The sequence below is a fragment of the Octodon degus genome, unplaced genomic scaffold, assembly GCF_000260255.1.
Source record: "Octodon degus isolate 3935 unplaced genomic scaffold, OctDeg1.0 scaffold00049, whole genome shotgun sequence".
Taxonomy (NCBI): domain Eukaryota; kingdom Metazoa; phylum Chordata; class Mammalia; order Rodentia; family Octodontidae; genus Octodon; species Octodon degus.
The window spans coordinates 1,455,098-1,469,637 of record NW_004524625.1 but is presented as its reverse complement, the minus strand read 5'-3'; the positions used below and the strand labels follow the sequence as shown (position 1 = coordinate 1,469,637).

General features: G+C 50.4%; 1 protein-coding gene across 2 annotated transcripts in view; it reads right to left on the bottom strand.

Moving 5' to 3' along the window:
• Positions 1–719: 719 nt before the first annotated feature.
• The window catches only part of Map6 (microtubule associated protein 6), a 61,209-nt gene continuing 47,388 nt past the window's right edge, over positions 720–14,540 (bottom strand). For both annotated transcript variants that reach the window (XM_012515048.1, XM_004632511.1), the window contains 2 exons: positions 3,299–3,512; positions 720–920 (listed from right to left, as the gene is read on the bottom strand). In XM_012515048.1, coding sequence (XP_012370502.1) covers positions 720–920; positions 3,299–3,512 — 415 coding nt within the window. The remainder of the gene's footprint in view (positions 921–3,298; positions 3,513–14,540) is intronic.

Sequence of the window (14,540 nt, the reverse complement as noted above, 5' to 3'; positions counted from 1 at the left end):
TCTGACCTACAACACCTCAACACCCACCCTTCCACCACACTGGCCTGGTGTCAGTTACCAGTGGCCTATCTGTTACTCGTATGCAACTTAAAGCCCAGTGACAGGAAACAGCACACAGACACACACTTCTAATAGAAGAGTCTAAGATTACTTAAAAGATACAAGTCTATTTTGTTGACATTAAGGCCAAAGTTGTTTGTCTGCTTATTTTTAATATTTCTGCAAAGGTTGTTAACTGCTGAGGCCCAAGCCAAGCTTCTGAAGCACATGATTATCCTCTGAACTCTGGGAAAGAACTTTTACCTAATGTTCAAAGTAAAAAAAAAAAAGGGACACAAACCTTGGAGGAACAGGAGAGAAGACCCTACACCAGAGCCTTCCAAGCTCTGCCAAGAGGAGTGCTTGGCACCAGCTGGGGCCTACAAGGGAGGGCACAGCCAGCGAGAGCTGCTTCCTGGTGTCCCGGGGGCCCTGTGGCTGGGAGCGGGGCTGCCCACAGGAGCAGGCAAACTGCTCAGTCTGTGTCCTGAATCTCAGGAGTTGTCCACGGAGAGAAAGTAACCCAAAGAGCTCTTGGGACACTCAGGACAAGGACCAAGGCAGAGAGAAAGTCTAATTAATTTTGTGGCCTTTTTTTGTTTGTTGTTAGAGAGAGAGAGAGAGAGAGAGAGAGAGAGAGAGAGAGAGAGAGAGAGGATAAAAGGAAAGTGCGGTGACATTTACTCTTTAGCCTCAGCCAGTTTATTGTTCATCTCTTTACTCTGCTCCTTGTCGTCAGGCTTGGTGGCACTGGGGCTCTCCGAGCTCTTTTTCTTGGCAGCCTGGCCCGACACCACCCGCTTGTCTTTGGCCTTCCTCGGGGGCTTATGGCTCGCTGAGGTCTTTTTTGGTTTGGAACTCTGAACAGTGGGTTTCTCCACCTGCATGGAGAGACAGACGCGTAGAAGGCAAACACAGAAACACAAAAGGGAGGGAGTGGAGAGGGGTTAGAAAAAGGACAGTACAGAGTTAGTAGAAGGATCACAGCAGCTCGGTGGGTTGACACAGGGGCAAGGTATGGGAAGTGCTTCAGGGACATTTGGGCACCTGGTATCGCCTGTCTGAACTCCCAGGGAGCCTTCTTGGCAACACTTTTCAGCGCTGCCCTGGGGTCCTTGCTCTGCCTGCCCTTCCCCTGGGCCACCCCTGGGGCAGGCTCCTGCACTATTCTGCAGTATCTGCTGTTCTTCCTTCCCTCTGGAAGATTACACCTCATCACCCAGGCATAGGTTATGATTTGCTGTATTCGATGAAATGGAAGAAGGGAGAGGGGTCACCTCCAGGCCAAGATCCATGACTCAGCTGCCTGCTTCTTTTGTTCTCCTCCGCTGCCCCAGAGGGACATGGCATGGCTGACAGGCAGTGCAGGGCACAGCTGAGCTCCACACAAGGGGCCTGGGGATTCCTGGGAAATGCCTTGGTTGACGCTGGATGGCAGGACACCCAAGTGCCTTACTGCTGCCCCCCGCCGGCCTCTCAGTTTCTGTCTTGGGGACAGTGAGCACACAGAGAAGAGTTCTCTCTGACATGCTTTGGGCTTGTGCCTCCAGGCCACACCCTTCTATTGGCTGCCTTGTGGCTCTCCAAGCAGCCTGCCCAAGTCCACTCCATTTCTGCAGGTTCCCTCCTCAGCCTTCCCTTCTTGTTCTGAGAAGAAATCCTGCCTTCTCTTCCTCAGAGAACCCTGGAACCCCTGGGAATGCTGACTGGATGACTGGGAACACGCCACCCTTCCACCCATTGCTATATTTAATTTCCCCAATCTTTCTTCCTTCCTCCCCTGGAATCTTAATGCCAAGCCAATGTCATGGGTCCCACCTCAGCTGCACATAGGCAGAAGTGACACGACCTTCTACCCTGGGACCTTTCATAAGGGTGCAGGGGCCTTCGGTCATCCGGGACCTGCAAGTAAGGTAACCAACCAATTGTCCTGGTTTTCCTAGAACAGAGAGGCTTTCTGGAGCATGGCACTTTCTGTGCTACAACTTGAAGCATCCCAGGCAAACTGGGTCAGGTGGTTATCTTAGCTGTGAGCGGGTTATGGTCTCACAGGGAACTCCAAGTGCAGCCCATTTGGTGGACTTTGGGGCAAAAGCACAGAAAAGGTTGTGTAGGGTCTGTGGGTATTTAGGTTCTCAGGCAACACATAGGACAGATAATATGTGCCAGTTCCACATGGCCTGATGTCATAGAAAAAGCTAGGCTCCTTGGCAAGTATGATTCCCATGTCACCGGCTCTGTGTCCAACATGCTTCTCCCACTCTTGAGCTCCTACTGAAATACAGATAAGGCAGGGCAGTGTTATTATGAGAGAACCCATGAATCCACTTTCACAAACTGTCTACCGGAGTAAAACAATGACTGGGAACACGCCTTGCAGCTGATGTGACTGCTGTGTTGCGTGTGACCGGCTGAGCCTTGCAGGTGGATGTTTATTAAAAGAAGAGGGTGGATGCCTTGTAGAGACTGAGGAGAGGGGTGGGGAAGGGCCTGGTGGGCAGGGGAGAAAGCAGGCCAGGGGCCCTGTGACCCCAGGCCAGCCCTCAGGGCTGAAGCACAGCTATTTTATTTTATTTTTTGAACAGAATATATTTATTGAAAGAAAGAAAGCTCCTGTCCCGAGAGAGGGACAGGAGGGGGGCATGCCCAAGCAGGTAGTTCCCTGGGAAGTTGTCTCTCGCAGGGACTTTTATAGAGGAAAACCATGTGATGAGGTGGGTCTAAGGTGGTGGAGAAGACATGGGAACTTGCTTTGTTGGGCATGAGGTGAGACAAAACTATGGTCAACCAAAGAGATTACAAGCACCATTGCTCAGGTAAAATTGATTAAATCCAGTATCAAATGGGAAAGTGAGTCATGTAGCAAGTGGGCATGAATACGGGACAGGGTCTCTTCCTGTTGGGGGTTGGGCTAGTGACTCATTTGGCCTCTTTCAAGGTGATTGATACTATAGCACAGCTATTTTAAAACAAGGTGTCAGTAATCAGTAAGATTTTCTGCTATTTTTCTGGATTTCTCAAACGCAGCAAGTAGTTCTCTAGAAATTTTCCAACCTTCAAAAGTTATCTTTATAAGAAGTAATGCTCCTGTCAAACCCTTCCTTTGATTTTAACAAAGATTCCTCTGGAAGGTGCCCCTGTGCTCAGCAGGAAAGGAGCCCTTGGAGGGTGGCCAGTGTCACCAGGGGCCCAGCTCTCAAGCTCTGCTAACCACTTCCCATCCAGGCTATGTGAAGGGTCCCCACAAGATCCACCTCACCTTTGGGGGTTCCTTGAAAGGTTCACTATAGAGGCTGCGTATTCTCCTGCGATCCGTGACCTTATTGTCAGCAGCGGTTGGCTTATTTGCCTCCCCTTTGAACTGGGCGCTGTAGCTGGTCTCATGAACCATCTTGTCATCTGGAGGCTTGTACTGGGGCTTGGCTTTTATTGGTTTCACAGGCTTGATGTCTGTCCATGCTCTGAATTCATTCCTGTCAAAGAAAGCAAAAGTGATCTGAAACTCTGGCGTTCCTAACCCTGGGCTGCACACACAGCCTGTCACCATGGGTGTTCATGACGCTGACTGACGGAAGGCCAGAGAGTTAGTGCCATACTCATCAAGCAAGTGACAGTTCTCCCTCTGGCAAAGTGGACCCCTTTGTGGTGATGGAAACAGAGCCTTAGAGAAGGCGCCGGGCTCCCTGCCAGCCCTGTGTCGGTACCATTGCGGACAAGCTATCCTTGCCAGGTATACTTGCCCCACCTCTCAAAGGAGGCTGACCACCCCAGCCAAGCTGGTCATCCATGAGTCCAATAAAAACTGGATGGGGGCTGCCGCAGGCAAGACTGGAGAGTTGTGAAACTGGACAGGATGATGTACTTGGTCACTGCCGGGTATGTTGTAACCTATCAGTGAATGCCAATTCCTTTTTACACTTTTCACAATGAAAAGCCTTTGCTCTTAAAGCTAACTCATGCCTTTGGCGAGCAGAGGACTTGTTTCTCGGTACAAGCACAACTTGGGTGACAGTCCTTCTGAGATATCTAAATGTTGACAAATTTTAAGCAAAAAACGTATATGGAGCATTGCTTTTGCCACCCCTGGGACTCGTGCGGGCATCTGGGTGTAGGTGAGGAGTCGTCACGCACTTGGCATGAATAGCTGCTGGTCCTGTTCCTAGGGGACCTTCTGCTGCTACGTTTTGGGAGTTGGATTGTCAGTTTTCTTGGTCACAGCAGTCTCTCTTCTGGCTTCTAACCAGCTGTTTCCAAGGTGTCATAGGGCTGGAGAGTGGATGGCCAGCAGTGGTTGGAACAGGGCAAAACAAGTGCAGCTGCTGCTGGACATGTGAGAGGCCTTGTTACGGGTTGTGTCTAGGTGTCCCCCAGGCCTCATGCAGTCTTGGGGTGGCTTCTGGTTGGTTACTGTGGGTGTGGGTGCTGTATCCACCCTGGGGCAGGTAATCTGCTTTAAGGTGTGAGAGGGGAGAGAGGCCAGCTAGCTGCCTGAGCTGCTCCACTCCCCTTTGCTCTTGCTTTTTTTTTTTTTTTCTGCTGCCAGGAATGTCTACTCTGTCCCATGTGTCGCTCTGCCTTGGAGCCAGCTGAGGATGCACTGAAACTTCCACAAACTGTGAGCTAAATAAACCTTTCCTTCCTTCATTTTGGGTGTTGGGTATTTGTCCCAGCAACGAGAGAAATGTAACTAAGACAGGCCTGTCGTGTTTAAGTATATGAGACTCAAAGTAAAAGCCCTGGGGCTCCCAAGGCCTTGGTCAGGTCTGCTCCTCTCTGGGCCCATGCAAAGCTGTGCCGTGGAAGGAGGCATCGGTGCACGGGTCTCTGTGCAGCTGGGTTCTTCTGACTTCCCATGTCACCCTCACCGACTCCTTCCTTCAGGGGTTGGCTATGAGCGCCACACACGAGGGATAGGAAGAATGTGTACATCATGGAGACATGATATTTAGGCTGAGCACCGTCTCTAGCTACGGAGCCTGAGTCCCTTCGTGTGCATTGTAAAAGCATTAGCCTTAGACAAGGTCCTTACAATGTCCTCTAGCTCCAGTGTACTCTCAGCTGACAAAGACATTGTGGAAAACTGAGCCACTTATTGGCCATTTGATCTCTTCTCTTTTTCTGGGGAGACTGGATCCCACGTGAAGAGAGAGATCATATCTCTAAATGCCCCTCCCGAAGCTTCAAGCCCCCATGTCAGGGCAGCCTGAGTCTCTACCAGATGCCACCCACCCCTCCAACTCACTGTGACTGGATCTAAGGCACGAGTCTTCCCTGCTTCCTGTCTCCTGGATTCCTTTGTTCACACTCACCTATCCATTCATTCACACACTGATTCCTGGGTGCTTGTGGGATGCCTGACATACCACTGAGCACCATGTTGCACGAGGAGTCGTGAGCTCCAGGGGTGGGAAGCAGAGGAATCTGGGTTACTCCAGGGCAAGATGGGGAGGATGGCGAAGGAGGAGGCAGATGGAAGCACCTAGCCCAGCTTGGTCTCTGGAGTAGAGTCAGAACAGAAATTGGCAAGAGAAGGAGTGGGGAGAGGGCTCCAGGCAGGTTGACCAGCACATCCAGTGGTTCCCAAGCAGCATGGCTTTAGGGGGAGGTGATTAAGCTCCCATTTGCTGGGAAAGGGGGCAGGAGGCCAGACAGACCACGGGCGTTCTGATGAGCACACCAAAGGGTTGGTCTGTCCTGCAACACAAAGATGCTTGATGACTTCAAGCCAAGGGTGAGTGTGGCCAGATTTGAGTTTTGGCAGTGAACTCTGGCAGTGGTGTGAATGGTGGACAGTGGGGGAGAGAAGAGAAGGGAGCAAGTTGGGGAGAAAGCTGAGGCCTGAACCAGGTGAGTGGCAGAAGGGATGAAGAGAGGATGCTGAGTCAAAAGGGCAAATGAGTGTGAGCTCCAAGAACAGGGGGGCACTGGGACTTTGGCTTTTGGTGACCATGTTTCCCAGTGAGATGAGAAAGCTGGGGAGAGTGGGGCTTGAAAGGAGGACAGAGGCCCTCCTGATTATGTCATAGTGCCACAGCCTCCATCCCTACCCCCCAGGAGTCAAGGCTGCCTTGGGTTCCTCCCAGGCCTCTCTTTCTCCTTTCTCTGCCTTCCTTAGTTTCTTGGTTATAGTGACCTGATGTTGGAACCATTGTGGTTCTACACACAGGTCTGGGAGTAGCCCAGGGGAATCTGGGGACCTGGCCTGGATGCTCTGCAAAGCTAGGGAGGCGCTACATCAGATTGAACTAGGGAACCCCTGAGCTTCTCCACCCACAAGGATCTTGACCAAGAGTGATATGGACCCCACTCTTGGACAGCCAGGCCCAGAGCTCCTCTGTCCAGTCCATGGTTCCCCGTACAATGCCTCACCTGCCTCTACACCATCTTTTTGCCTTCCCTACTATGGCTGCAGAGCTGTAGCCCCGCATACCAGAGCTGGCTCCTGGGCAGACAACAACAGCAACCTAGATTCTCTGCTTCTGCCCTGCTGGTGTCCACAACTAGGACCAAAGCAGGTGTACACTGCCCAAGCACTGTTTCTGGGAAACCTCTCCAAGGCCATCTCTGCAGTCTCCTATGCCTCTGCAGCCTTCCTGGGGGCTGCAGGTGAGCGCATCACATGTGAGCACCATCCATGCGATACGTCCTTGGGGAGAATTTCGTTCTCCTGTCCCGATCTCCAACAACCTCGGTCCACCATGCGAGAACTTGTTAGTGCATCCTGACATAGGCCCACTGGGAAATGGGCTCCTATGCCAGGGCCTGGACCTCCCCGTGCCAAGCTAGTGACAGCCTGGCTTCCAAGCAGACAATGGCAGCAGCTTGGCTTCTCTGTTTTAAAGTGTTAGTTCCATATCTTAAGGCTTCCTTTGAACTCTCTTTAAAATCTCCTCCATTCACATGCAACACTGAATCATCCACCCAGTACTGACTTTTGATGCAGAGAGTCTTTTGTTTTAGATATCCTCCATAATCCTCACAGCAACTTTTTTTTTTTTCGTTTTTTAAACTTTCTCCTTTTTTATTGCTATGTTTGTGATACATAATAACTCACAGCAACTTTGAAAAGGAGGTAGGATGAGGCCCTTTTTTTTTTTTTTTTAAAGGAAAGAACCAAAGCTCAGAGAGGTTCTATGGCTTGCATTCTCCTGCTGGCAGCAAGGAATAGAGATAGGGCAAGCGCACAGTTCAGCTGGCCACTCTGCCATGTCCTTCCACGCAGCAGTGTGCAGAGCCACAGTGCACCTGCTTACCTGCCACCTGAAGGCCTTTTGCGGCACAGCCATCTGGCCTGCTTTCTGCAGAGCTAGAGAGCTAGTTTAATCTGTGTCAGATTAAACTAGGGAGCACCTGGGCTTCTCTTGCCCCAAGAATCTTGGCCAAGAGAGATACAACCACGGGGCTGGTGAGATGGCACAGTGGTCTAAAGCACCTACTTAGAACAAGCTTAGCAAAGCACAGGGACCGCGGTTCAATCCCCCAGCACCACATGCCAGCCAGCCTCGCCCCCTGGTGGGCTGAGCTGGCCACACACACACACACACACACACACACACATAAATAAATAAAATTAAAAAAAAAGAGAGAGATACAACCCCATTCTTGGGTTAGCCCTGCCCAGTCAGTGCATGGTCCCCTGTATCAAGGTCTACTATCCTTTGTAACCAACCATCTTTGTGCCTGATCATGCCTCTATTCTTTTGGCATTTGTCCAGCACTGGCTGTGGGCATGGCCTGGGTCCCACAGGATGAGTTAGCCCTGTGTGAGGTTTCTATGATTTAGTGAGTCAGGACCTGTCCATGTGTGATCCCAAGAAAAGGCAGAAAGAAGCAAAAGGATCAGAGTTCTGAGGAAAGGAGGGAAAAGAATGCCTGATTCTGAAGGGAGGTGAGGACTGGGAAAAGGACACTGAATACAAGCAGAGGTGGCTGCAGGGAATGGCTGAGGCAGGATGGCTGCTCTAGGGTCATGTACAAGGCTAGGTACTGGGGCCAGGCTACCTGAATGCTGTGTGTGAGGGCACACAGCAGCCTGGGAGCTGCTGAGAGTCTCTGGAAAAGTCAGTAGTTTCTCTGCAGATGGTGTCCTCCTCCTATTGCACTGTACCAATTTTAGTGTCTCTTTAAGGCCCAGTTCAGGTTTTCCTCTTCCAGGAACTGCTTCTGGGTCGCTCAGCCTAAGGTCTCCTACCTCTTGGCCCCTGCCCACTGACTAAACGGGCCAGCTCTGCAGCTGCTCTGCATTTTCACATTCTTCGGTTCCTTCATGAATTCAGGATGGAATCCCAATTTTGAGTCCAATCTCCTTTGCATGACTTTGGCAAAAGCCAAGTCAGTGCCTTATACCAAGGCAAGTGGCTGTTAGGGGTGGAGCTGGGCCATCCCTACCTAGGTCCTTCAGGTTTGTGGCTACTTTTGACTCCTGGCAACAACTGCAAGAACCTCCCTACAGCCAGTTTAGGTGTGTGCCACAGCAGGGCTCCGGGCATATGAGACAGCCCTGCACCTGCACGTTGTAGCCCTGACATAAGATGTTCCTTATGTCACAGCTTCCTTGTATCAAAATGTGAGAAAATCACTGGGACACCACCTGTGCCACCAAGTATACTGTCCCCTCCACATTGATCCACTAATGGCTTCTGTCGTTTGTAGCTAGGTGTGTGACTTATCTCCTACACAATCTCAAGAGGGTCAGAGCCGGGGCCACAGTGGGTGGGTCAACTGCAGATAAGTGGGCTTAATTTCTGGATTTTTTTTTTATTTTAGGGAAGGGTCTACAGGGTGTTCGGGTCTCACTACTAGATCGGACTCGTAGCGACCCATTTATTTACAGCCTTCCAAGAGCTGGGATTACTGGGCATGTCAACATGCCCAGTTGCAATTGCCATCTTAGTGTGCCCCAGGGTTGTGGCTGGCATGGCAGGCCCAGGGATCGAACCCTGGGCCCCTGGGCCTGCTTGCAGGCACTTTAATCTGCCGAGCTATTTGGCTGGCCCTAATTTCTAGATTTGAATCAGTCCTCAGTGGCTCATTTGCGCTGGGAAAATTGATGGAGAACAAGTTGGACCCCAATTCTCTGCCTAGGAAGCAAAGCCAGTTCTGGCCTGAACCCCCTCTGGAACCTTGGTGGCAAGCTTTTGGGGCTGCTTTTGACATCCTGATGGCCAGGCAAAGTTTTCTTTTTCAAAAAAACTCCTATCTTTTAGGGCCAGCCAGATAGCTCAGCAAACTAAAGCACCTGCTTAGGCAGAGCACAGCAGCTGGGTTTGATCCCTTTCATGCTGTGCTTACCCCGCCGCCTGGGGTATGGTGAGATAGGGATTGAGGCTGGGCATGGCGGTCATGCCTGGAATTCCAGCACTTGGGAGGCTGAAAAAAGGAGGATCATGAGGAGTCCAATCTACATAGTGAGACCCTGTACACCCTGTATTAAGTACATTAAAAATAAAAATACAAAAAACCCAAACAATCTATTTATTTGTTTGTTTGTTTCTTTCTTTATTTGGTACAGGGTCTCACTATGCAGCTCAGACTCGCAGTGCTCCTGTTTCAGCCTCTCCAGTACTTGGATTACAGTTGTGCACCACCATGCCCAGTTTCAGTGGCTGGCTCAGTGTGGGGCCGGCACGGCATGTGGTACCAGGGAACAAACTCAGGTCCTTGTGCTTGCCAGGTAGGTGCTTAGACCACTGAGCTATCTCTCTGGCCCCAGGCAAGGTTTTCAAAGGAGTCGGCAGAGATTCTACCTTCAGCTTCTCACGTTTGGCCCTCTGCCCCCGCCTTTTCTGGGAACTTTTTCCTGACCAGGGCAGTACGGTCACAGCACCAGAGACCTGATCTCCCTTCCTTCCTTCCGACTCTGCCGTGCAGCAGGGCCGAGGATCTAAGGTGTGACAGTAGGCCTCAGTCTACTCTAGCCCGGTGTGTACCTGCTGCTGCTCCCCACAGCAGTGCCCCAACCTCTGGTTTCTACAGCACGAAGTGCAATCCAGGAATCCTGGGTCCCTCATGCGAGGGCTCTTCAGGATGACACGCTCATCTTTCTGGCTGTTGTTTATTGGGCAATGTCTGTATTCCAGGTGCTATTCACAGCTCTTACGCCTTCTAGTAGGCCATCGTCACACCAGCCCTCTGTGATGAGTGCCATCAGCTTGTTTCCCTGGTGAGCACCCTGCACCCTGCTCCCCTCTCCTATGGCTGATTTGGCTCACACTCTGTACCCTCCAACTACTGAAACGCAGTGCGGCCTTCTTCCACGTCTCCCTCGGGGGCCTCTGTAGCCCCACCATAGTTAGACACTCTTCTCTGGCCTTCATCTCTGAGGTGCTTGCCACCCTCCAGCTCCCAGCAGGCTGTCTACGTCAAGATCCACCTTCCCTGCCACTCCTCCATGGCGGAGGGTAAGAACTGCCCTTGCCTCTCACGTATTCCTGTGGAATCCCGCTTTGCTGTTCCCCGTAAGTATCAGGCCTTCCCTAATTAGAAGAAACAACCTCCCCTCTGCTCTGTGGCAGTTCTTTCTGTCCTGGGTCACCCTGGTTGTGCTGGGACAGGGCTGCAGCCTTCACTTTTCCTGAGAAGGGCTGAACAGGAAGCTGCTGGGATGCTCCAGGGCAGGGGCCGTGCACCATCTTCTGCATGCGGATGGCTGCTGCCCTGGGAGCGCACGGGCCCCACCTCTGTATGCAGCTGGAGCTGGTGAGCCCCGCTAGCACACAACATGGTGTGAATGGTGTCACGTAACTTGTGTGAGAGTACACTGAAGGCTTTGCAGCCTCAATTTTGTTCTCTTTGGGATCAGTCTCCTAGGGGACTGCAAGCTGCCTTGCCACCAGGACACTCAAGCTGCCCCTGAAGGGGCCACGTGGGAAGAGACTGAGGCCTACTGCTTGGCCTTGGGTGTGATCCAGATTAGATCTCAGGCCCAGGCAAGCCCGGAAATGACTTCACCGGAGACCGTGAGCCAGAGAACCCAGCCAAGCTGTGCCGGACCTCTGACCTGCAAAAACTGTATGACATGATACATAAATGTTTGTTGTTTTAAGACACTAAATTTTAGAATAATTTGATTACACAGTGGTAGATTCTAACATAGACCAGCCCAAGTCCAAAATTATTCATTCTATCAGAAGGGGTTTAAAACATGTCTATAAACTCTGTGGCTTCTGGGGCGGGAGGATTGCAAGTTTGAGGGCAGCATAGATAATTTATTAAGACTGTGTCTCAACATAAAAAGTAAGGGGGCTGGTGAGATAGCTCAGTGGTCTGAAGTGCCTGCTTAGGCAAGCACAGGGACCGCCGTTTGATCCCTGGCACCACATGTCATGCCAGGAGCCCCCCCAGGCTGGGCTGAGCAGGCCACACACACACACACACACACACACACACACACACAGGGTTGAGGATGCAGCTCAGTGAGAAAGCTCTGGGTTCAACCCTTTTTATCACAAAACAACAAGACAAAACAAAAAACCCAACTTTCTAGGCACTAAGACAGGTCCTGCACCAGGTCCTAGGAAACAAAGCCAGTAGCCCTTGCTGGGAGGTAAGTGAAGCATCTGTGTGGCAAAGCGGATAAAGATGCAGGACTCTGAGCCCAGGACATGAGCAGAAACCAGGAAACAGGTGCCTTCCCTGGTATTTCAGTTACTCTTCTCTCCTTGCTGGGTCAAAATACCCAACACCCAAAATGAAGGAAGGAAAAGTTTATTTAGCTCACAGTTAGTGGAGGTTTCAGTCCACACTCAGCTGGTCCAAGGCAGAGGGGCACATGGCACAGGGCAGCCTTTCATGGTGGTGGCAAAGAGCAAGGGGAGGAACAGCAGCTCTCTCAGCTAGCCAGCCTCTCTCCTCTGTGTACTCAGATTACCCACCCCAGGGCCAGGCCCAGATTACCTACCCCTGTAGCACTCATACTTGAAACCCTGGCATTGGATCAGGAATCAATCACAAACTCAAGGAGCTGCCCCATGATTGCATGAGGCTTTGGGGGGACAACCAGGCACAAACTATCACATGTGAACAGGAGCACGGCACACAGAGGTGAGGAGAGGCATTGAGCCTGGGGGAACAGAGACTGTGGGTCCCTGGAAAGAGGTCAACCCGGGCTCTATCCCAGCTTCTAGCCTTTGGGGCAATTCATGAAGGATTTAGCCCAGGCCCACTCCCAGGACCCATGTGGAGGTTAAGCAAGAAAGTATGTAAAACTGCTCTTGGGTTGAAGAGGACCTGGATACTAGCATCAGAATTACACAGGTGGAAAGCTCTATAATAAATATATTTGGTTTCCATTACACAGTTGTTTATTCAGAAAAAAAAATCACTGTAGATCCCCCAAGTTTCTAGGCATGGAGACAGCGCCTACCTCCTCAGACCTTTTGTCAGATGAGATAGAAACAATTAGACAGGTAGGCAGTTACGTGTCCAGCTATTATTTTACTGACCACTGAAGTAAAATAATACTGAAGCGGTCAATATTTTGATGTCCAGAGTGGGCAAAATTTGGGCAGCAGCTTCCAGAACTGGGCTTATTCCTGAGTGGATTTCAGGTTAGAGTGAACAAAGTAATATTAAATGAATGCCTAGTTAAGTGCATCTCCATTACTGAGAATCTTTCATAAACAGATGTTCCCTTTTAAAGCCTTGTCCCACTTAAGCACACTTGTCGGCAATGATTTAAAGGGAGCTGCTGAAAGAGCAGTTGTAGAGGGGGAGCCTGCAGACAGCCAAGGGACTGGCCACTGAGCAAGGCAGGTCCAGAAGAGGGGGATGCATCAGGCACCAGCTGGGCGAGGGGGGAGAGAGGGAGAGAGAGAGAGAGAGAGAGAGAGACAGAGACAGAGACAGAGACAGAGAGACAGAGAAGGACAGAGAGAGAGAGACAGAGGGAGGGAGGGGGAGGAAAAAAGGAAGGAAGAGAAAAAGAGAGAGAGACAGGGGGAGGGAGGGAGAAACACAGAGAGAGAGAGACAGAGAGAGGGAGAGACAGAGAAGTGGGGAGAGAGAGGAGTGAAGAGAGGAAAGGCAGGAGAGAGAATGGAAAGGAATATGACTAGCCTTGGAAAGAAAAAGTGAGAGAACAGAATGGAGGCTGTTCTTTCATTTCTAACTTAAAAAAGGCTGACATTTACAAGAAATAAGGAAATGAAATTACACATGGAACAAGTTTTGCTGCCATGAAGAGCCACTTTATGTGTCAATTGGTACAACTCTACTTTTCTTGACAAAAAGTAGAGACTCAGAATAATGGATTACTGCCAACTATGGTCATATAAAAGTTTTATTTCTCTTCCCCAGATTTATTTGTTATGTATCTAAGTCCTTGGGAAATCAAATTCTTTCCCTATCCTCTTTACAATAAAATTTTCAACATTTCTTGACTGCTTTATGAAGGAAGAACACAGTATTTTTGAGCCTTAATGGTCTAAAATAGTCCTACAGATTTTCATAAGTAATTTATGTTGTCATGGAAACATATGAAGTCTCTGTTCAAAAATCCCGTCTGCATTTGTTAAATGAAAATGCTCTCCAGGATAGTTAGCAGGCTCTGTCATGAACTCTGAGGCATCTGAACAGTGTCCATTGCCAACCTTTTGTCAGAAGATGGGCAGAGGAAGTAGGATCTATAGGTGAAACAGAAAGACGAAGCCTGAGCCTAGAGGGCTGCCAAGGGCTTAGGAAACCTTCTTTCCTTTTAAATTTTATGTATTTATTTATTTGATACAGGGTCTCACTACACAGCCCAGACTCATGATGACCCTCCTGTCTCAGCCTCCCCAGCGCTGGGATTACATGCGTGCGCTATCACACCTGGTTTTGGTGGCCAGCACGGCAGGCTCAGGGTCCCCGGGCGAGCACGGCATGTGGTACTGGGGCTCGAACCCGGGTCCTTGAGCTTGCTAGGCAGGCAAGACCACCAAGGGGCTGGTCACTTAATAGCTTAGACTGCCAGGCTATCTCCCCAGCCACTTTCTTTCCTTTTAGAGGGCAGTAGAAGATTGCTTCATTCTGGCCAGAAGTGACAAGTCAGGAGGAGCTGTAGGGTCTACGCATGAGGGTATGTCGTGTGTGACTCTTCACTGTGTGACAGGAAGAAAAGAGCATCATGCTGAGTGCCAGTATTCTACTCATTAAGGATCATTATTGCTCTTATCACTATTCCATTAAACACACATTCCATACATGGTGGCATTGAAAAACTGAGAAAAGCGGGCCGGTGAGATAGCTCAGCAGACTAAGGGCATACTTAGGCAAGCGCAGGGACTGGGGTTCGATCCCAGGCACCACATGCCACACCAGCCCCACCCAAGAACTGCTCAGCAGGCCACTGAGCCTGGGCGTGGTGGCGCATGTCTGTAATTCCAGCGCTGCAGAGGCTGAAAACAGGAGGATCATCATGAGTCGGAGCTGCGTAGTGAGACCTTGTACCATATACATAAAAATAAATAAATAAATAATGAGAAAAGTGTATACTTGGACGTAAAAAGGTCAGAGTAGAAAGT